This window comes from Prorops nasuta, unplaced genomic scaffold (genome assembly GCF_024137725.1).
Source record: "Prorops nasuta isolate Cenicafe-Biocafe unplaced genomic scaffold, Cenicafe_Pnas_1.2 PNAS00002, whole genome shotgun sequence".
In the NCBI taxonomy this organism is placed as follows: Eukaryota; Metazoa; Arthropoda; class Insecta; order Hymenoptera; family Bethylidae; genus Prorops; species Prorops nasuta.
The window spans coordinates 1,702,344-1,724,573 of record NW_027116799.1 but is presented as its reverse complement, the minus strand read 5'-3'; the positions used below and the strand labels follow the sequence as shown (position 1 = coordinate 1,724,573).

The window sequence follows — 22,230 nt, the reverse complement described above, 5'->3', positions numbered from 1 at the left end:
AGTGAGGCTTGCCTGAGGGGCCTGAGCCTGCCTGAGCCGGCCTGAGGCCGGAGGCGAGGTGCGTGAGCCGTGACTCCGTGTCCTCCGTGAGCAGCCCGAGGGCTGAGCTGAGGCCTGAGCCCCGCAGCCGTGAGGAGCTTCCTCACACAAATAAGTTTACAATGTCTATGTGAAGTGAGGCCGTACAACTACTCCCAAATCCCAATCCCAATCGTTCAAGCGATAGCCGATAGGATAAGTATAGGAAATAGGAATACGGAGACAGAGAATACAGGATATCACACACATAGATATAGGTGATAACTGATAATAGGATTAGTGCCATTCCAACATTTCTGTGAGAGAGGGACTTTCTGAGTAGGAGTCGTATAGTTTTTAATTCCCACTTTATATCCACTATTGATATTTATTGACTCTACAAGAAAGCAATGTGGAAACTTGCTACAAGGGGAATAAGAGAGACTATTGAGAGAAGAGCTTGTCGTACAAATGTTTACTCTCAATCACAGGATGGTAAAAGTGAGGTTAAGACTAGCTTTACGTGCAACCAGAACCTTTTGTCTCCTAGCATTTCCAGTTATACAAATGCATTTAGTGACTCGAAAAAAGCTGGGAAAACAAAGGATGAATATTGTCATTCCAGGTGGAATGCTAAGCATTCTTGGTCAGAAGCAGTTGGCTGGGTAATTAAATCCTATATATTCTAATGTAGATTACAATCCAAAATATTTATTTTCATGAATGAGAATTTAATTAACATTCATTTTCTTTTGTAGTCGAGTGCATTGGCAGTTGGATGGGTAGTCTGTCAGTCTTTAATGCTTCGTAGAAGGTTCTTGGAAAAAGATCCATTTGAAACATTTACCACAAAAATATCTGATCTTTCCAAAAGTACAGTCACTTCCAGACTTTTTCATCTGATAAAACCTAATCATATATTACCTGTGACCAATTGTGGTGGCGGTAGTAATATAGCATCCATTCCAAATGGAGGAAAGTCTAATGTACAGTTTGGTCCGATAACTGCTGAAGAGGTGAGAATGTTGCTCATTAGACATCTTATGTAATAACAAGAATAATTTGTGTTGATTGCATTCATGAAATTTGTAGCACAATTAGCATAATTTGTCAAATTTAAAGCAGCTATATTTGGGAGAGCTTCCACAAAGTTTAATAAAATCAATTTTTTAAACCAATATTAAAATAATTTGACAAATAGATTTATTTTTTATTTAGTACTTTTCATATTGTTTTAATTGAAGAGCTATAAATAATAAGTGATACTAAAACTCTCTGTTGCATTTGTAATTTATTACATTGTTGATTAAAGTCAGACTTATTTCTTTACAAAATTTCTCTTCTCTAATCACCCTTGCCCTTTTTCCTTAAATTTATAAAAGAATGTAATTCTTCAGTTTGAGACAGATTGATAACACAACATTTCAACTTTTTGCACAGGCTTTAAACGAGGTAACTAATGAATTTAAAAATACTCACCGTATGGTAATGGGAGAGTATGAACTGCAGCATGGAATAAAAGCAATAGAGGAAAAACGATACAAGGATGCAAAAAAACATTTTTCTATTGGAACAAAATTATTGTCACCTGCTAGTATGTTCAACCTAGGTTTATGTTATGAGCTGGGTCTTGGAACAATTGTAGATTATACACAAGTATATATCATATATTTTAATGGAAAAAAATATTAGAATAATGGTTTTTAATCAATTTTTCTTCGCCCAGGCTGCAAAATATTATACCGAAGCGGCTAAATTTGGACACGCAGATGCAATGTACAATTTGGGAGTGTTTTATGCTCAGGGAAAAGGGGTATCTCTAAACCTTGATAAAGCCCGAAATTATTTTACAAGTGCTGCTAAGCTCGGCCAATCTCAAGCTCGAAACGCTCTTGAAATGGAGAAAATAAAATCATCGAAATCGAAGGATTGTAATTCTCAACTGAGCAGTAAAACTCAGCTACGAAAAGTTAATAAAGTCAGTCAAACTGAATTAACTAATTTCGACTTGTACATTCAACAGCACAGAAATGCTGACAGTGCAGAATGTTACAAAAAGATAGAAGCTTCTAACTCAACTGATATATTTCTAAGCCTTCTGGGCTTAGATAAACCATCTAGAATACCTATCTTAGTTGGCTCTAACAAAGTGCCATGTTAAACCTTCAAATTGGTTTATGAAATTTTCATATTAGTAATAGTAAGTCCAACTACGTTAAGTTTAACAATTATGACTGTGAGTATATATCTTAATATTTTTTTGAGTTAGGTTAAATGGACAAAATATATTTTTAAGAACAGTATTCTTTGCTCCCATATTTATATCTATGTAAATATTATTTTTATTTTATGCAAGCCTTTTTAAAAGGTTGTGGATTCTTAGTTTATCATTTGGTTTGTATTTTTATATAGTACAAATTTGTATATTTAACATTGTCTTAATATTCATATGAATTGAAAGTACTAAGGTAAGAAATTCGTGTGATTTTAAGATTGAAAATCTTATTGGTAAATTAATTTGACAGAGCTTCTGCTAAATACTGATAATACTGATAAATTGTATGTATATAAAAATATCTTGGAATGTTATCTGTGATTTATAAGAAATGTGAGTTATACATATATACACAGCATTAGATGTATTGTTTTGTAAGAGTTGGTATAGAGAGTAATGTGGTTAAAAAAAACTTAAATAAACCATTTTTTTTATAATCCATTTAATATATTTACCTTTGCTCTATAAAAATTCAGTAAGAAGTTATATAAAAATAATTCTACATGAGCTAATTTTTTAAACAACTAAAAAAAGCAATTATTTGACAATTATTAAATCTGGAATACGTTTTGATGGTATATCTACCAATGTGCATTCCGCTTTTGCATAGTACGCCTGATAAACTCAGTATGATTAGCATACAAATTCAAAGATTTGCTAACATCCATCCACCTAACATTAGTTGCATCATCCCCAGCAGTCAATGCCAGCTTTCCTACAATAGTTCCATCATCATCATGAAAGTTATAAGCTACTGTCTCCATCCAAGCATTGTCCGTGTTCCTAGGGTCATCAACATAGCCTTGATAAATCTCATCTCCCTTTTTAAAAAATTCACTTATGTTTTCTTCCAGCTCTTGCTTTTCATTCTCTTGCTTCTCTAGAGAATTCAGGGCCTCTTCCATAAATTCTCTTCTGATTGTCTGGGAAACTGTTTCACCAGGATCCACCATTCCTCCAGGGATAGCCCATTCACCAGTGTCTTTTCTTTGAATAGCCACAAATTGCAAGATTGGTTTTTCAGTAGTTTTGTCAATCTCCAGAGCACCTGTACCATTTCTTTTCCATCGAGTCACGATGGGGTCTGCTGCGTGATTCGGACCCCATCGACCCAAAAGGCCACGTCCTATAATTCCAGTTCGACCGATTGGATTCAGCGGATATCCATTGTCCGTTACAACGTAATCGCCCATAAAACTCTTACGATTCACCTTAGCTGTTGAAAATGGATCTACTTGATAAAAAAACATCGCACAGTCATTGGGCAAACACGCAAATGTGCAGAAGATTCCAGAACTTTGAAAATCACGAAGCTTTGTCAGTATAAATGATCAATATTAGAATCAATTTGAAAAGAGGAGCAATAAAATTAATAATAAAATTAAACAATTTAACAATCAAGACTCCATTATTGAACTTTTTATATAATTGTATCAATGTGAAAATAGGCTAACTCCACAAACATTAAATAGAGTAAAATTTGCAAAAAAATTAGCCGGTAAAAAAATAAAATAATACACAAATGGTGGGAGAGAACAAGTTAAAGCTGTGGTTGAAGAGCATAACGTGAAAAAATGTTAAGTTTGGGCTTAATAGTGGGAAATGCGCAATTCCAAAGGAAAACCAACGAGAATGAAGGGGAATCAGTGAAGTGTAAAAAAGGTATAAAAGGAAGGCCAGGGAAGGTCAATATGAACTGTGCCAGTAATGAGATGTAAATCTCGATCATTTACAAGTATAACTATGATAGATCAACGCTAATAAATAAATAACGAGGTCTCACCGTCCAAGGAATTCCATTTTGGTTGAAAGGTGTTTTCGCGGATCTCCGGGTCCGCCCAGAGTTTATCTATAACACTCGGGCACGTATAGTCGACCGGTGAATATTCCTGAAAATCTACGTTCCAAAACACCTTGTCTTCCGGTACCTCGAATCTTTGGATTTTAGTGCCAGGATAAATTCCCCGCCGACACTTGTGATGAATCATTTCGAAATATTTGACGCGCATGAATTGTTTTCTTTGTACACTCCTTTATGTAGCAACCAACACTGACTCGAAATTCCCAATGAATACGCAATTAACACGGCGACGATTGTGTGCGCGCAAGCGCGTGTATCAGTGTGCATTTGTGCATGGCTTGCTTGGAAACGGTTTGTTTATCACTATCCCACCACGCGCAACACGCGACTTTACCATTTAACTGATTGCCGTTTGATTGGCGGATGCTCTTTTCGCCAACTGCGCAGCCGCTGGATTTTAAGCGCGATATTTGCCATTTTCAAATTATTTATGCTGTATTCGTTCGATACTTCTATAAGAATTCACCTCTCTTCTCATAAATCTTTCTTATCAAAATTCTCTCTACATTAATTTTGACCCTTGTTTTTATTGATAGACAAAAAAGGAGATTTTTTGTATTATCTTTTTCAATACAAGTTTATATAACACTTAAGCTTAGTCCTTATTTTTCAGTGATCATGTTATCTTTACATTGTGGACACGAAGGACGCCAGACTTAAAACAATTTTACTTTTATACATGATACAATTTAATAATTTTATGTGTATTATACAACTACAGCTTCGCATATGGTAAAAACACATTTTTCATTTATTTGTAAAATTTGTCCAAAAATATTGTAAGTGTAATGTGTAGATATATGTGGATGTGATCTGAATACATTTACTGTATATAATATTTAATAGTATGTTCTATACAAAGTTGATGAATTTAATATGTGAATACAAAAGCTCGCTTATTTATTGTCATATAAGATACGAGTTGTAAATATTTGTATTATCCGATTAATTTATTTTTAAAGAAATAACAGGAAATCCTACTTTTTTACATTGATTCATTCAAATAGTCTATTTTATGATAGCAATTGAGCGATAATCATACAGACAAAGATTTATGATGCAAAGAGAATTCCATAAGATTATGGAAAAAATTAGAAAACTACGGGGACCTCTTTATATATTATTGTGCAATAATAAAACACGCCTTGAAAAATGTTAATGAGTAATATGATGGATATCATTATTACATATTACAGTATGTATATATATGCATATATATACACTTGATACCGTAAAGCTCCTGGTTTATTGCAGAACATTTCTGATTCAGCGAAAATTTTAATTGGAACATCCAGGATCTGCCAATGGATGAGAAAAAAAATCATGCTTTATTTACGCTGGAAGACTAGATTAGAAATCATCTATAAAATCTAACAGAGCCTGTAACACTTATTCCCTTAGACAGCATGAAACGAAAATTGAATCTGACGATTAATTAAACTTCGTTTACCACTTATCAATATTAATGCCCGCATCTTTCGCGTTGGCACGAAATAGTACACAATAGAAAATATTATTTTGGTCGTGAGAATTTCATTCTCGATAGAACTTTATAAATTCATATTAAGGCATCGTTGATTTGATTTCAATTCTCAAGGCTCGCTCCATTGATAAAAAAAAATACTTTACAGTGCTTTGATAGGAAATCTTTGTGGAGGAGGGGGGCTTGGATTGTAAATTGTTTATTTGCAATGGAAATGTTTGAAATGCGAATTTGTCACCTATGTTCGCTTTAAAGAAATCCTACTATCAAGAAGTCTCTATTGCAACGAGATAAGCAGGAGGAGAATAGAAGAATGATTCACACAGCTGCCAAAATGGTGTTGATCGATGCGTCGCCCGTTCCTTTTGGGATTGAAGAGAATCGACGAAGAATTGCAGGTGAACCGATCTGTCGTCGAGTCGGTCGTAACGAGCAAATGTTTTCCCAGCTGATGAGCGAGATGGTTTCTCTATCAGACACCGTGGTCGAATTCGTGGTAGCCTTCGGCGCCTGTGAAAACAACGTCGACCCAGACCCGCATGGCTTCCGGACTCGGGGCCATTAAGTGGTAGAGCCTCGCGGTGGTCTTAATTACAAAGGTCAACGAAGGCTGAGGTGACTTGACCGTATTCATGTGGTCCACGTAAACCTCCTCGATGGACTGAAAAAGAGTTTCGACGCATTAAATTCTAATTATATAATTCGGTCCAGAGTCGAAGCTATATACATATATATATATTTATAGTATAGAAAAGTACTCTCCTCCCTTAGCTTTCAAACTCTGCACTTCTTACCTGGAAATAAATGACACCGCGAGCTTTCCTGGACGAACTGTCGCTGTAATAGGAGAGAGTTTTCCGTTTCCTATCGAAAACGAACCAGCGCTTGTTCCAGTGATGAAATTTTTTGCTCATTTTCGATAGGTAGCCGCTGCAACTGGTCATGTCAACGTTCACGTCGTAAATTAATGGTAACTGATGACCGGCAGTTTCTATGTGATGCCTCAGGTCCAACGACTCCGATTTTATGGGCAGGTATCTCGTGAGTGGCCTCTGCAAGTTCGTAAATCACCCAATTATCAGATTTCTGCCCTATCGTAAAACCTCTTCTAACTTTCGCTTTACGAACAAAAATTTCTTCTAAATACCCCATGCACGGTTTATATATATATATATATATATATAGCAATATCTATTCTAGAATTGGAGTGTTTAAAAAATTGTGAAAAATTAATGAAAAAGGTGAGGCGTGCACGCGCGCGCGTGAGTTCGCGAACATTCTCACCTGTTGCTTGGATTTTTCACGATGCTTGACGGTTTGCAGCGGTCCCAGAGTGTCCATTTCGCTGGATGTTTGGGAGAGTGGTCGACTGCTGTTTCCATCTATCACCCCACAACTGGTACTGCTGAATCTCTCAGCCTCTATCGATGTTCTTCTATCGTCTCGCATCTGCGATTGAAAACAGAATAAATAAATGGATTGTAAGAAAAACTGTGGGAGAGAGACTGAGGGGCTATAACTGTCTCTTTTCCCTGTGAAAATATTTATGATAGGAAAAATCGGAGAGTAAATAGCGATTGAGTGGATAGAAGCAATTTTCTTTATTTATAATTCGATCCCGTTTTGCTGTCCGGTGAAGAGACACTGAACTCTCTTTAATAGTTTGGACAATGAGTGACGGTCTCGTGAATTTAATACCGCTCTCTCGCACCCACGCGAGAAATTCTTAACTCGAGAATAACAAAGCAGGAAAAATTTAATTTCCATCCAAAGTCTCTATCGTACACACTTACACGTTTTCTACGCATGTGTCTCTTTTTCGATCTGGCGTTGTTCTTCATGTAGTTCATCCACATCAGAGACATGTATATCTAGTTTTATTTATACCTTTCCAATGAAAAAGAAATAGCCTCTCTCGTCAAATTAAACCTATATAATTTCCTCCCCTAATCAACGTTACTTTCACTCTGCAGACGCGAACTGATCGATAAAACTTTTTAATCGTCCATCATTATATATAGTCAAGTGTCTTTCTCGACTAACATATATTATAATCTGACATTATTATTTCTTTCGAATTTTTCGAAAAGACAATTTTCCTTAATATTTATAATAGTTATTTATCAAATAGCTCGTTGAATTGAATTAACGAATGCTCTATAACGTGGAGACTTTTCGGTCGAAAGTTTCGGGCAAGACTGACTATCGGGGTGGGGTCTCGGCGTGTTATTATTTAAGTACCCCCTCCCTCTTGGCAAATCCGCCCCCGCGTGCGGGGTCATCGCGAATTCATTCATGAGGAGAAACGAGGACGGGAGCTGGATCAAATCGCGTTTATTCCTATATGCAAGATCGAAAGCCGTAAATGTTTCGGAAACGTCAAAGACTATTCGAATTCCTCACTGAGCGACGTAGACAAATTTAGATTGGCCATTTCTCGTCTGAATAAGAGATTCCTGGATTTCCCGAGATATATTTGCATGGCTTTCCTATCATCCTGGTCATAAACGACGATTTCTCTCACTCCCTCGAAAAAGATTTACAAGTTCCCGACGAGACGATAAAGCTAAATAAAAATATATCGGTAAAGAAAACAAATAAAACGTGATATTTCGAGCAATAAAAATTGAAGGATTCTTTTGAGAACTCGAGACTGAGACTATAGCTATTCGGGGGGGGGGGGGGGGGGAGTGTTCAGTGTTGTTGCGATGAATCAGTTTCGGAAGGGCGATAAAGTCATTTTTGGACAAGTTTGAAGAGAGAATGGCGATGCGAGAGACTCGATGCTGCATTCTAGTGTGATTCGAGATATTAATTTTAATTTGAGATGTAGAGAAAGCGACGAAACGAGAGGTGGAGTTTATAGGATGATTTTGAGAGGTGAGAATAGAGTCTAGCTCTTGGGGCAAGATTTAGGAGAAACCTAGCCGCAGATATTGTAGAAATTTGCGCAATGCGAAAGCTCGGGTTCCAAATGGTCGCGAAGGCCTCATCGATGCACAATGTGCATTTTGCTTCCACAAATAAATCGCCGTCGTAAATCACCTTCGTTCAATTTGAAAACTCTCCTCGAGAATGAAGCCTCCTCGGTCTTCTTCATGAATATATTACTTGCAGTTGACTCGACTGAGCGCGAATTAGCGATATATATATCTATATGTATAATTCTGTAGAATAAATTATACAAATTTATAAATGTAATACAGCTTCCATCTTATCGAATAAAATTGGATGAAAAGATTGAAAGATAAATTCTGGCAAGGGGCAAAAGAGCGAAAAGAATTGTTTCTGAATTTCTAAGCTGAAATTTAAAGGGTACGAGAATATCTTTAAGATATTTTTCTCGCTCGAGGTGGGAACCGGGAACTGGGAACGTCGATCATTCCTCGAAGTTGTAATCGATGGCAGAAAGCGCAGATTTCACAAGTTGAGCATTAAAGTTGACGAGTTCCGGGTAAGTAAACATTTCGAGCGAGCTGGTGAACGCAAACTGGCGAGAAATCTCTAGTATCAAGATACATCTACCAGGGAATACGGTTTACGTTACAATGTATCGTATTTGCTCGACAGTCATCCAAATTTCGCCTGACGCATCAAGAAAGCTTTTACGTTTCACTAATTTTCTCTGGAATTACAATAAAGCGGAGAAACAACTTTACACATTGCTTAAGCTCGCGATGACGAATAGAATAATTGAAAATATATATATGCATGCATATACTGTGCTGATCATTCGTAACATCGAGGATTTCATGAGAATTTTACCAACGGTCGGTAAGTATAATAAATTGTCGAGTTCGCCTTAAGAGCGTGTTGCCAGCTTAATGATTTATGAATGATTCGGTGGTTCTCAAGACCTTGCTCCGTTAATTTACAGTTTGAATGATGCACGGCGAGAAGCCGAGCATCTGTCTTCAAGCTGTTGGCAGATGTGAAGCTGTTCGCGGCTCCGGATGAAATCATTGAATCATTGAATGGTTGGGTCGAAGGGACTGTCCGGTACAGTACAGTCATTTGCCGGGAATTACTGAAATTAACGCTCTCAGTTTACAACATGCCGATGTTGAGCTAAAAAAAGAGAAATTAAAAAATTCGCCATCAATATAGGAAAATCTTGTAGTAAATGATTATAATCACCTTCGGGATGGACCAAACGTGTCTGTTACAATAACGCGTGTCGCATCGACGATCCTACGACATTCCGTTTAGCCAGATATACTCGTTAGATTCGCAAAACTTTTGGCTCCAGGATGATTTTACTCTAATTTCGATTCGGCCTCCGACTGGTTCATTAATTTTAATCAAATCCTCGTCGGTTTACTTGGAGCACAGCAGGGGGAGGGGGGGGGGGCGGAGGCAGCTAGAGCGCGAAGGAGGGGGCAAAGAAATTGAGAGCGACTAGCAGTAGTCTAACTCGTAATGCTGCTCGAGAAAAAGTTATTGCTCGAGCTTGAAAGTCTGTTTTCAGTCGAGGAAAGAACACAGTGTCACGTTCTCTCTCAAACAGGTGCGCGTTAAAATTACACGACCAAAATAGATAAACTACGTATACGCTGTAGTATATAAGCTAAGATACGTGCAACCATGATGCCTCGACTACGCAAAGAGACCAGAATTTCTAAACATGAGAAAACCACTCATTTTCGGAATACGATATATATTTAACGATGGGGAAAAACTTTCTCTCCGTTCGGAGCTTTTATAATAGATTAATTTCTTTTTTGTTTGTTTTTTCTCTCTCTCTATTTCTTTCGAAAGCTTCGATATCATTATCTGATTATTGAAGATCGATTGACAGGCTATGAGACTCCTATATAACGATCGACCACCATGACTTTGAGCTTTTTGTTCCTACTATCCTTCTCTTATTCCCCCTTGAAAAGAAGCGAGAATTTTGATAATCCTATATAGAGGGAAGAATACTCACAGCATCATTGGGCAAGAGGCTGTAAGAATTGGTCGATGGTCCAGGGCTGGGTGATGTTAGCTCCGAAAGTTTGCTCGGGGATAATTTCTCGTTGTTGCTACCTTCGGCGCCGTCGCTGCTGCCGCTGCCACTGAAAACAGATGATGGACTATTAAACTTTTTCATTCTAATTTTATTCCCCCGAATCCGAAGGTCTCCGCGCTTAGGAGTTCGACAAAGAACCAAACATCCCCCCAATGACGTAACGATGTCGCCAGTAAATCCTTCTATATCTATCAGTCAACTAATTTCAGAACAAAGGCTCGAAGAAGACACTGGAATGCAGCAAATATACACGAGTTTTTAAAGCTATACAGGAGAGGAGGAGCACAGAGATTGTCTTTGGGATTTTTCAATAAAAGATGCATGGTTGTGAGTGTACGTGATACAGGGATTCTTGCTTAACGATGAATCAGGTTTATTGGAGCTGGGTATATATATAGTTATATGATTCATAATTACAATGGTTATACATATATATAATTACAATCAATTTGATATCTTATCACCTCCGATGAATGAGAGAGGAGCCAACTTAAGAATGTACAATGGCGCTGTTGCTTATCACCTAATGCGAGAACAACTGAGGTTACTCCAATCAACGAAAGAATATTAGGAGCGAGCAGTCAGTGGGAGAAGGTATTATTAAATCACAATAAGCACAAAAAGATCTGACCCACAGCTGCCAATGAAGCAACAATTTACCAATCAACTTTCCAATCGAACATCTTCGCCAAATGTTAAGTGAGAAAACCCCTCTGATATATTAATTATTGTAATAATATATTTATTTGCACAATATATGCAAAAATCAGATTTAGATTAGCACATGTAGCAAAATAATAAAATTAATGGAGTATTGGCATTGGTGCAGGATAGTAGCTAGAACCAAGAGGATAATTCGTTTAGCAAGATTGCCTGCAGGAATTATTTCGAAGAGTTTCAGTCGGTCGATTGATATGCACGAGGGACGTTAAAGTTTGGTTTTTAGTTTGAGCTGGTACAGATATATTGGCAAGGTGTTGGGAGTGGATTTTGAATTTCCTAGGTGCAACAGACTGGGTAAATTCAGCAATGGAGTTTGCAGTTGTTGAGAACAGATAATAGCCAGCTGGCAGGAAGTTTGTTGACGAGGATGAAAACTCACGAGCAGCGTCGACAGAGGGTGCGAGTCCTGGTGCGCAATGGACGAAAACAATTTTGGCAGAGCCAATCCTTTACGCTGAGATAACATTTGTTGCTGGTCAGGAGGGTGACGAAATTGCAACCCTGCAATCTCGCCTCGCTCCTCATAAATTCCCCAAACTCACGTGGATTCATTCCCATCCTTAATATCTTCTCCACCTATTATTAAATGCACTGTCTCTCAAAGTCACCAAACCCCACTTAGCGCTCCAATCCATCCACCCACTTTTTTTTCACGATTCTTGCAGTATTTTTTTTAAAGAGCACCCACGCACATATTTGTATTATGATTTATCCAACTGTCTCATGGCATTTTTTTCCAAACACTTTTATCTCGACTATCGGTCGATGCACTCTACTCTCCTTAATTCTGTGCCTCCTTCATACATATATATGTAGAGAGAGAAAGAGAGAGAGAGAGAGAGAGAGAGAGAGAGAGAAACAGGTGAAACGAAAGAGGGAAAAATGTACGAGTAAATACGTATAATCTTCTATTTAAAGCATAAAAATCCACTGGAGATTCGAGAGCACTTTCTCGCACCGTGCACAATATTGTTTTCGGTAAAATAACGGCGTTTATAAATTAGGTTGGCCGGCGATGGGAAAGCAGGAATTTTCCTTGTTATTTCGCGTGTTTTGCGGGTCTTCGGAGCACTGTGGTAGAGGGGATGAGCGCGACGTAACGTCATACGTGACGCAATTATGTTAATTTATTCTACTGGGCTGGCTGGTTTTTTCTCGTCGTACGACTCGACGTTGTAACTAACGAGAAACGCGAGTCGATGAGGCGTTAAGGCGCGTAACAACAGGCCATGGAGATACGCTATCAGCTGGTATCGTCCTACTTATCAACCGGTACACGCTGCGCCAGTCGAGACGACAATAAAACCGACTGATAAAAGGCAGAAGGTGACACAGTCTGTTCTGGACGAGCACCGCTGACGTTACCTAGGTAGGAACCGTTTTCCACTCCGCCAATCCGGATCCCCCAAGGCTGCAGCCTCCTTTAACACACTTTTACTCCTCGCTGGATTCCAGTTTCGTCAAACTCACCATCTCCCGCGCTCCTCCCCTCCTATTCCTCTCCCTCCTCGCCTCCTCGCTACCGACACAGACCACGACGTTTTCCAAGGCAAACTTAACGAGGAAAGACTTAAATGGGCTTTCGTATACCCGTTCACCACTACCAACCAATCACACTCCGTCACAATATTAATATGACATGCAAATTCCCCCTCCTCCCACTCTTTAATTTCACCACCAAAACTCTACTCCAAAATTCCTTCACTAAAAAATCTCCACTTCTTCGTTTCTTCTCTCTCTCTCTTCAAAGCTATACCGCATACGCTCTGGATTTGATAAATTTCATAAACCAGCTTAATTAGACGACTTAATTTCTGCTAATTTTAACGGTGGCTTTTGTGACGCGAAGCTAAAACCAGTATAGCGCGAGAATAATGTTCAAGGTGTACTGGAAGCATCGTCGCAAAGTCCGTTACGAAGACGCGCGTGGAATACATTTTCTAAACACTTATGAAGCAGGAACTGAAATGTTTAATGGTCATTGATAATGCAAACGCAGCGCCATTTTCGAATAGTCTATCCTTTCTTATAGCGAAGCGAGAGAGGAAGGAAGAGTGGGGGATTGGAGGAATGAAAAAATAAGCGAATATTTCGTTTGGGATATCCCAGAGTTTTCCAACTCGTTCTTGCCTGAATTGCATAAATTATGGTGGAAGGAATGGCGAATATTTACTGGGGGCAGAATTGAATTTCTAATTTGCTTTTCTCCTCTTATATCGCGTAAAGGATGGTGAAAAAAGCGTGGAGTACTTATTTGGGATGGGATTGAGTTTTCGAGCTGGTGTTCGGCGTAAACGATGCTTAAACAAACGGGGACTGACCTTTCAGTCGGTCCTGTTGAATAACTGGAGGATTCCTCGCCTGATTCTACACTATTGAAAGATGTGCAATTCATTTTTCTCTCCTCCCACTGTGACCTTACTTCGTCCTGTACTCTCCTCTTTAGCTCCTCGACCCTTCTTCTTTCCTCGGAAATGACTTGGCTTCCTAAAGATTATAAAGAATAAACAATGCTCGATTGAAGTAGCAATGCCTTTCGGTGTTTTTAAATTTCTTAGCGTGAACCTTGAGTAGTTTTTTCACCTTGTTTGGCTAAATGAAGCTGTCGATTTCTCTCAATTTCTTTGAGAGACTCGATAGTCTTTCTTCCCAAGCTGCCTTGATTGTTTACAATTGGCGAATCATTCGTTACCCTAGAGATCCTATCGAAGTCTTCCCTGCTGGGTGATCTTTTCTCCTCGGATCTTTCCATTGTGTTTTGTGCCAAGCTATCCAGCTCATCGTTGATCGCGCGTAATCTGTTTCTACCCTGTAATTCAAATCATTGGAATTTAATAAAGAATATTCTCTCTATATAATAATAATAACAATAATAGTAAATAAAGTGCTCCGCTCGCCCATTATTTATAACGATTAATTCTACTTACTTCTTCCAACCTCTTCAAATGACCCAATTTTTGTCTTTCCAAACTTTTCGCATCTTTGGTTGCTGTACTTGTAGCTTCTGTGCCCTGAGACTCTAAATGACTGAGTTGTATTTTTCTGCTTTCAATCCTATTGGTCAACTCACTCAGATATCTGCCAAAAGATTGTATTGGATGAGATTTATAATGTTGGTCGATGGAAAATGTTAATTATCGCTACGTAATACCTTTGAAGCTCCTCCCTGGTAGCCAGTTTTCTGGCCTCCTCCTCCAAATGGTGAAACTCGAGATCTTCGAAAGATTTTCTCTCGGCGTCAAGGATTTCTTGTTCCGCGAACAATTTCTCCGACAATTCCTTTCGTCGAAACTCTTCATCGCACCTCGCCAACTCCTCTTCGAGCATGTCGCAAGTTTGCTGAGAATCTTGGACTCTCAGTTTGGCTTTTGTCTGTGCATCCGCCTGTGTTTTGGTGTCGTTCGACATTTCCCTCTCTAATTCGTTTATCTTCATCTGCACCCTGATCTTTTCACCCTCGTCCTGCGTAAGTTTCAGTGACTCCGATTCGTATTCCGCTGAAATCAGCGCCTTCTCGAGCTCCAGCTGGAAAAAATCGTTATTTGAAATATAAATAAACACTTATTCGTCGTGTTAACCATGGGTAATAGATAATAGTGCGTAAAAACAATAGGTAGATGGGGGGAGGGGAGGGAGGGGGTGGAAGTAAAGCATCGAGCAATCTTATCCGAGTCCAAAATGCAATATGGTAATCAAATATTGAATTGGTCATTGTGGATAAGGAAATGACGTAATATCTTTTCAATACTTCTCTGCTTATCTCCTCCTCTTGTATCTCTATGTCAGCCACGCTTCTCTTCAAGGCGTCCATGTTGCTGAGAATATGAAGCTTTTCATTCTGCAGGAATTCAATGTATTTCTTTTTCCCCTCCTCTTCCATCTCTCTTTTCTCCTTATCAGCCTTGGCTTCGTTCGATTTCGCATTATCTTTTTCGCTATTGTTCCTCTTCGGGGTACAATGGTCCTTTGGCTTCGATAACATTGATAGCTCCTCGATGACCTCCAAAAGATCATCATTGGAAATGGCCAATTTATTCTCAATTACTTCGCAAGAGTTGCTCAGTTGTCCATTTGTCTTTGGCGTCGAATGACTCTTGTTGTTCTGTTCCGCTGCAGAAGCAATCACGACGTTTTCGTAAACGCTAACCTTGCCATTCGTCAATACGAAACTCTCGCAATTCTCACAGCTATTCTGTGTCTTAACGCCCTGCCCACTGCCAGAATCCTCCTCGTTGTGATAGCTGGACCGTTGACTCGCGTTTGGAGAACCGTTTTGCAGAGCTTTGTAAGGTGTAACGTTTGCAGAATTCACCTGGGAAGAATTAGCATTGACTGGCACGAAATTTTCGTAATTTCCACTATTCGCATTGATTCTTGTACCGTTCAATTGGATGGTACCAAAGCTTGAGCTATTATCGTCCAAAATATCATTCCTAGTCTCAGCCATTTTTTTCATAATACTACTGCTATTACTGGCACTGGAGTCGACCTTGACGTTTTCATAATTGGAGCTTCTCACTTGGGAAATCGAGGCTGAAAAGAATTGCTCGCTGCTGCTCGGCCACTTTGACGACGGATTGCTGCTCGACGAGATTTCTTGCTCTTGGCCAGATTGATCTCTTCGATTTTGCAAGTTTCCATTCTGCAGACTGACAGACGAGCTTTGAACGCAAACGTTTTCGTAAGAGACTGAATTCCCATTTTGTTTCGTGGCCTCGAACGAGAAGTATGGCTGATTCTTCGATGGACTTTTTGGACTTTCGTACGGTGAGCTGTAGCCAACTCTCTTATCCCTTGGCAAAGATCCGTTGGTTATGATCCTGCAAAAATTACGTTACGAGTTAGACGCAATGTCCAAATATTTTATGGAAGGAAAGAAGAATCCTTGTTTGAAATAAAATAGGAATTTATGGAGGTTACCTGTTGGGTTGTCTCGGTTTATCAACGGTGCTCTGCCTCTCGTATTCAGCGCACATAGCAAGTATTTCCTCCAGTCTCATTTTCTCCAGCCTCTCGACTTCCTGCTCTCGCATTCTCTCCTCCTGCGCCTGTTTCCTCTTCATCTCCGTCTCCCTCCTCTTATTCTCGGCTCCAACCTGCCTCTCCCTAAGCTCCTCCACGGAGCATCCACTGCCCACACTCGGGGTTGGACTCTTCACCCTGACGAAATTTCTCTTCTGCTCCACGTACTTGGGATTCCGATTGAACGCGGGACTCGGTGGTTGTATCCTTCTCCCGTTGGAGCCGAGCGGCAGATTCTGTCCAGCGGGACTCATCGCTGCCGACGTGACCGAAGCATCGCGAGTATTGGGACTGGAGCCAAACTTCTCCAGCTGCAGAAACTCCGTTGTGGTGGTTTTGGTCACTATCAGGCTCTGACTCATGTCGACCGGCCCAAGGTCATCGAGATGGGAGGACTTTTGGCAGACCAGGCTGCGAGACATGAGATCGGAACCGGAAGTGTTCTTGCTCGGCAGCAGAAAATTCGGCGAGATTCTTCTGTTCTCATTGTTATCACGATAGTAGGGCTTGTACGTCTTGAGATAAGTCTCCGCGCTGGAGTAAAGCTGAAGCTGATTGGGCGTGGACGTCTGATAAGGCAAATTAGGAGTGTTGGATCTGCTGCAGGGAGTCCCGCGAGGTTCGTCGAGTTCAGCGGAAGTGGCGTGATTGGAGCCGCCGTTGAGGAAACTGGGCGTGTTCGAGCGACTCCTCTCGAGGTTCGTCAGATTTTGCAAGGGCGAGGCCGCGCTGGATGGCTTGAGCGATGCCAAACTCGATGACCTTGAGTGTCCGAGGATCTGATCGGCGGGAACGTTGGCGGTGAGGCCGCCAGCTGGGAAAACTTTCGGTGACACGCAGTTGGCTCGATTTTGCTTGGCCAGCATCTCGAATTTCGTGAGTTTGCCGAGGAAACCAATCTCGTCGTCCGAGCAGGAATTCCTCGGTGACTTCCGGGGGGCCACAGGTGGTTTTCGCTCCAGATGGACGTTCTCCTGCGGGCCCTCCGACGCGTTGAAGCTGATCGGAGCCATCGATATTCTCGAGTGTGGCAACACCAAACGCAGCTGCTTCGCTTCTGCCGGATTATTGAATCGCATGTAATTCGATCTTCCCATCGACAGCATGCAACCTAAAACACGTGTATCCTATATTTCATTCTTCATCGTTTATGCTCCTCTTATATATATATATATATATAGTTGCCATGTCTTTCGAAAAACAACGTACGCTACACAAATTCTTTCTCTTCGCAGTCTTTTATATATGTATAATCTATGGCGCACAGTCCAAACTTTCAGATATATCTATATATACTTGATATTTTAAAATAATTCCTTTGTGGGAAAATTATTAAGTAGAGCAAGGACCGTATTACCTTGGGCGAGTCTCACTGATGAATTTATGGGGACACCATCGATCGCGGTGCTACCATTTATGGGGTAGAGAGTTACCGTGCCGTTATTGTTCTCGATCGTGCAATGGATGCCCTCTACTCCGGTCCCCACGATCGGAATATCAGCATCCCTGCTGGATCCCAGTGTGACCCTGCCTGCAAAAACAATTTTTCCTGTAATCTATGCAGCCTCGATCCTTTCTCAAATACACTCACTGTATGCACCGAACTAAATCGATTCATTGAATGTAATTAAGATTATGGTAATTACAAGTATAATATAATTTGAAAGAACGATTAATTAATAAATTATTGTTAGTGTGTAGTATAGGGAACAAGTGAAATGTCTTCATTATGAATTGTTAAAAATAGTGTAGCATATCTATAGCGTATATATGCATATAGTGTTTAAATGGTGATCGTGGGTGGTTGTTGAGTTGGTGCAGTTTGCTGAAACGTTTGGCCAATTGACCAATTAGAACGTCGGTTATGGAACCCGGGAACTTGTTGTTGTTTGCCAGGCCACTGACCCAGGGCTAAATGAAACGATTTACGCGAAAAGTCACTATTTACTTTTCTCCCTTGGACTAATATTTGTCTATTTTTACAAAGAAGCGAGCAGGTCACGGAGGGGAAATCTGGAAGCTGCGCGAGTCTGGATTACGACATTTCCGAAGAAGTGAATGGTCAGGCACCGGGCGGGGCCACGTTTTACTCACGACTCGTCGCGTCGCGCGTCGCGCATCGCTCGTTGTCTTGCCAAAGGACCATCTCGCGTTTATTGCTTTCACCGAAAATAATTTCCGCGTAGCCTTTTTCTCGCATTGCGTAAGCCTACGATCACCCTATACACACGCACACACACACACACGCGCACGCATACACACACCAGACCTCGACGTATCGTAAAAAAAAAAGAAATGTTTATTTTATTTGCATGGTCCGCTTATCCAAATCCATGCACCGAGATGCATAGTTGGATGGATGAAAGAATTAAGCCCTGCTGGTGGGATTAAGTCTGATGCACGATGCGCGCGACTCCAATTGTAAAATTTATTAATTAATTCATAATTAACGCGCTTGTTTACTGATCAAGATTATTGAATTTGCTGGCCGATTCTAATCACCGAACACAACGACCCCAATCATGCACCCAATTCAATTTACCGATAGTAATCACAGAGTTTGTTCAGTGACTCCGAGCATTCTATTCAGTCGTTGATCGTTAATTGTCGAATTCCTCTCACGATCTCATTTCTCCCTCTCTCTTCCTGTTTATCTCGGTACACCAAACACTAATGCAGAACTCGCGAAATTCGTGTTTTCGTTTCACACGACTTTTGCAATCGGTTTATTTTCCTTATTGATTCGTTCGGCAGTCGATTATAAAATTCGATGACGAGTGTGCGTGTCTCGAGAATTATTTTCCAGCTGCGAAATAACTGGGAGCAAAGGCGCGCTCACTCGCTCGCTCGCTCGCTTCTGCCGGGAAGCCTGTAAATCCCTCCCTACATTCTACAAAGGACCGAGAGTTTATATTTAGTTTTGGCGCGTTCCCGTGAATTTTCAGTCTTTTTGGAAATGCACCGGGGAATTCTCCCCCCGTTGATTGACCCCCTCCTCCCCCTTTCCTTTATCGTAAAATGCAGAACTTTATATCGATCATTGGAAAAATGATAATTTCGGGAGCTATAGGGTATTTTTTCAAGTTAATGTTTTATCGCAAATATGCTACGTGTTGTGCGTGCTTTGGGAGAAAAGTGCATGCATGCATGGGAAAGCAATTATTTTTAGGATAGGGAGAGAAAGAGGACTAGTATATAAGGGGTGGGGATTTCGTTCGGGAGGAAAAAAATGTGGCTTAAAGCGGAGTTTGCGGTCTGGCTGGCAATAATTTATATTGTGCTGGGCGTGCACTGTGCAGTGCAGTGACTATATTTAAGCTTGGTGCTTATGAGGCACCGTCACTCTCTTGGGTTAGTGTCCTCTGCCCTCTCTCCCTCGTAGCTTCGCTTTACGCCATTTATATATACCCATACCCCATGCCCCAGCAATTTATGCATCGGTGTGCGTGAATACCCTGGCGAATTCCGCGAACCAACGACTCGCGTGACAAAATCTTTCTGAAAATCTCCGTGGAATTTATCAAATGCTAGTAGTCTTACGGAATAACGAAAAATCCACTATATTTTGCCAAATCCAATTGGAAAGATTCCCCCATATATGTATCGACCATAAAATCCCGTTTCTCCTACCGATCGACGAGACATTTTCTTCTTTGCTCCGAGTCGCGTCACGTGACTCCCAGTGCCACAATGGCGACTATTATTTAAGCGTTCTCCACTTCCGCTTTTTGGACGCTCCAAATGCACGTGTTGCTTCGAGTTTCACGTTCCCACTGCTTGAAACGGTATTTTTAAAAGTGAATCTTTCCGCGGGGTAGCTCGGAATGCGGCTCCCTTTTCCCGGAACGATCGACACTATTTTAGCTTATGATTCCACGAAATTTCCATCTATAATCGTAATTCTCCGTTTATTATACCATCTTATTGTTTTTAAAATGTTAATTAAAAATTCTGCTAGTTTTATTAAGAAGAAAATTTCTAAAAGATTTGTGCTTTTTTTACATGGTAAATTTATCGAATGAAACTATATGTACAAGTTTGAGGCACGACCCGTAGGAAGATAAGGCAATAGCTCGTTAATTCGCTACCATAGGTATACATATACCGACTCGGTTTGGTTTGGTCAACGTCATCAGTTTGAACGACCGTTCGACGACGGTAACGTCTGCGTTCGCTAGTTTCTGCTTTATCGCCTTCGAGCGGTGCCCCAAGGGGAAAAGACCTTCTTGGTAATAAAATCAATTGAGATAAACATATTAGCTGGTTCCAAACATCCGAGCAGTTGATTCGCCGAGAAAAAAGAAGAGAAACAAACCATCCGATGATATATCGAGTTTTTCTGGAAAATCGAGGAAAAAGAAAAGTATGATGAACGAGAACGATGGCAAAGTCGATATTTATCGTGCGAAAAAAGAAATGCTTCGCATGAGAGGAGATAGCGAGGGAGTATGGCGTCTAGGTATGAAAAAAGTGAAAAAGTGAAAAAATGGCGGAAAAGGCAGGCAGATTGGGAGGCTGAAGAGAGGAGGCGAGTGAGTTGCACTTTACCTTCGGGCAGAGGATGCAAGGTCACCGCAGTCGAGAGACGACCGCTTCCCATAGAAACGAGATGCGGAGTTTCCGTTTGCACGCGAAGAGCCCTGCCAGCCTCGTGAACCTCCAAACCCGCGGCCGCCATGCCTGGAAAAACCAAAAAGGTTCCAATTGAGGAGTGAAAGAAAAAAACAAAAACAAAGGGGAAAGAGAGAGAGAGAGAGAGAGAGAGAGAGGCGAGCCGCATAAATGTTTGCCACGGTTCTCATCCTCCCGGCCACTGCTGCACCATATATCCCGTCGTTATCCTCATAGTGGCGAATACAACGCGCATTCCTCGCATCTCCGCATATACGGCCGATTATACAGATCGTTCTCAAGATTTTTATCTCGGCGACGACCTTATCTTTACGATGTTTTAATCACTCCTGTATAAGGTTTCTCATTGTTTCGTTAGAACGCTCTCGGCGCGACGTACGTATATACGTACGGCCGTCGAGCCGATGACGTCATCCGGAGGAGGGGAGACGTCGAATAAAAAATCCCTCCACTATTTACCTCGAGCACTTCCACTTATCCCATCGATTTCCAAGTAATTTGGGTTAATGAGCAAATTGCTCCGTTAATTCGTGCTGGAAAAACCTATACGTTTCACGATTTTCGTGAAAATATAGTTGTGTGCACGGCGTGCGTTTGAGCGAGAGAGAGAGAGAGAGAAAATTGGTGGAACGAGGGGAGGGGGTGAAATTTGTCGCAGAGCGTACCTACGTGGATCATGCATGCGGAGGAAGCGGAATGGGTAGCGAGAGATCGATGGGATTTTCCGGTGACTGCGGGATCGGCCGAAAAAAGTGAGCAAAGATCGAAAGCGAAGAAGCGAGAACCGGTCTTCTTCTTCGTAGCGAGCGAGCGTGGCTCTTTTTGCTCGTTTTTCTTGCCCCAGCGAGCCCTCGTCCCGGAGTCATGGGTCACGATAAATTAGTAGGCGTACGCACACGGACGGTACTGCGCGCCTTCGCGTATCATCCACCAGCTCACGATCCGCGTGAGACAAAAATCCCCCCTCCCCCCCTCCCCACCTTGCGCGCGCGACCCACCTTTAATACTTTTTTCGCATTCCAGCGTCCACCATCGACTCGCATTCGGGACACATCGAAACTCTTTATTCTTAATCCCATATTATGTAAAGAAACACCCTTGGAAACACGCATTCCAATATATACGCGATCTCTCCTTCGGTACATACATGCATACATTTGGCACCAATTTTTTTCTCGCAGCTTATAATTACACAGTATCCAGCG

The 22,230-nt window shown here is 40.9% G+C and overlaps 3 protein-coding genes across 5 annotated transcripts in view; 1 reads left to right on the top strand and 2 right to left on the bottom strand.

The window, feature by feature from the left end:
* Window positions 1-90: 90 nt before the first annotated feature.
* Window positions 91-2,695, top strand: LOC136780001 (uncharacterized). The gene is made up of 4 exons (XM_066738011.1): window positions 91-683; window positions 777-1,034; window positions 1,459-1,674; window positions 1,745-2,695. Exons 1-4 carry the CDS (start codon window positions 429-431, stop codon window positions 2,177-2,179), a joined length of 1,164 nt encoding a protein of 387 aa, XP_066594108.1. The 5' UTR covers window positions 91-428; the 3' UTR covers window positions 2,180-2,695.
* A 35-nt stretch (window positions 2,696-2,730) lies between these two features.
* LOC136780031 (ADP-ribose pyrophosphatase, mitochondrial) lies at window positions 2,731-4,438 on the bottom strand. 2 transcript variants are annotated; one of them, XM_066738063.1, is made up of 2 exons: window positions 4,077-4,438; window positions 2,731-3,524 (listed from the first exon to the last, which is right to left on the bottom strand). In XM_066738063.1, exons 1-2 carry the CDS (start codon window positions 4,300-4,302, stop codon window positions 2,875-2,877), a joined length of 876 nt encoding a protein of 291 aa, XP_066594160.1. In that variant the 5' UTR covers window positions 4,303-4,438; the 3' UTR covers window positions 2,731-2,874. The 2 variants fall into 2 exon arrangements, with proteins under 2 accessions (XP_066594160.1, XP_066594168.1); XM_066738071.1 differs by having other exon boundaries at window positions 2,736-3,509; window positions 4,077-4,429.
* Window positions 4,439-4,545: 107 nt separating this feature from the next.
* Window positions 4,546-22,230, bottom strand: part of LOC136779962 (pleckstrin homology-like domain family B member 1) — a 29,255-nt gene continuing 11,570 nt past the window's right edge. The window contains exons 2-13 of one of the 2 annotated variants that reach the window (XM_066737949.1): window positions 20,942-21,073; window positions 17,751-17,924; window positions 16,292-17,504; window positions 15,120-16,191; window positions 14,523-14,896; window positions 14,299-14,449; window positions 13,955-14,180; window positions 13,693-13,858; window positions 10,565-10,694; window positions 6,922-7,086; window positions 6,432-6,689; window positions 4,546-6,298 (exon numbers count right to left, since the gene is read on the bottom strand). In XM_066737949.1, the coding sequence (XP_066594046.1) occupies window positions 6,110-6,298; window positions 6,432-6,689; window positions 6,922-7,086; window positions 10,565-10,694; window positions 13,693-13,858; window positions 13,955-14,180; window positions 14,299-14,449; window positions 14,523-14,896; window positions 15,120-16,191; window positions 16,292-17,504; window positions 17,751-17,924; window positions 20,942-21,071 (4,248 nt within the window). In that variant the 5' untranslated portion in view covers window positions 21,072-21,073 and the 3' untranslated portion in view covers window positions 4,546-6,109. The remainder of the gene's footprint in view (window positions 6,299-6,431; window positions 6,690-6,921; window positions 7,087-10,564; window positions 10,695-13,692; window positions 13,859-13,954; window positions 14,181-14,298; window positions 14,450-14,522; window positions 14,897-15,119; window positions 16,192-16,291; window positions 17,505-17,750; window positions 17,925-20,941; window positions 21,074-22,230) is intronic. The other variant, XM_066737959.1, reaches the window with a different exon arrangement.

Bases quoted from the DNA above. Each gene is read 5' to 3' on its own strand.
- LOC136780001 (XM_066738011.1), top strand. From the start codon at position 429: ATGTGGAAACTTGCTACAAGGGGAATAAGAGAGACTATTGAGAGAAGA. The intron at 684-776 runs GTAATTAAATCC...TTTCTTTTGTAG, and splicing joins GGTCAGAAGCAGTTGGCTGG to TCGAGTGCATTGGCAGTTGG. The intron at 1,675-1,744 runs GTATATATCATA...TTCTTCGCCCAG, and splicing joins CAATTGTAGATTATACACAA to GCTGCAAAATATTATACCGA.
- LOC136780031 (XM_066738063.1), bottom strand. From the start codon at position 4,302: ATGCGCGTCAAATATTTCGAAATGATTCATCACAAGTGTCGGCGGGGA. The intron at 3,525-4,076 runs GTGAGACCTCGT...TTTATCAAGTAG, and splicing joins AAAATGGAATTCCTTGGACG to ATCCATTTTCAACAGCTAAG.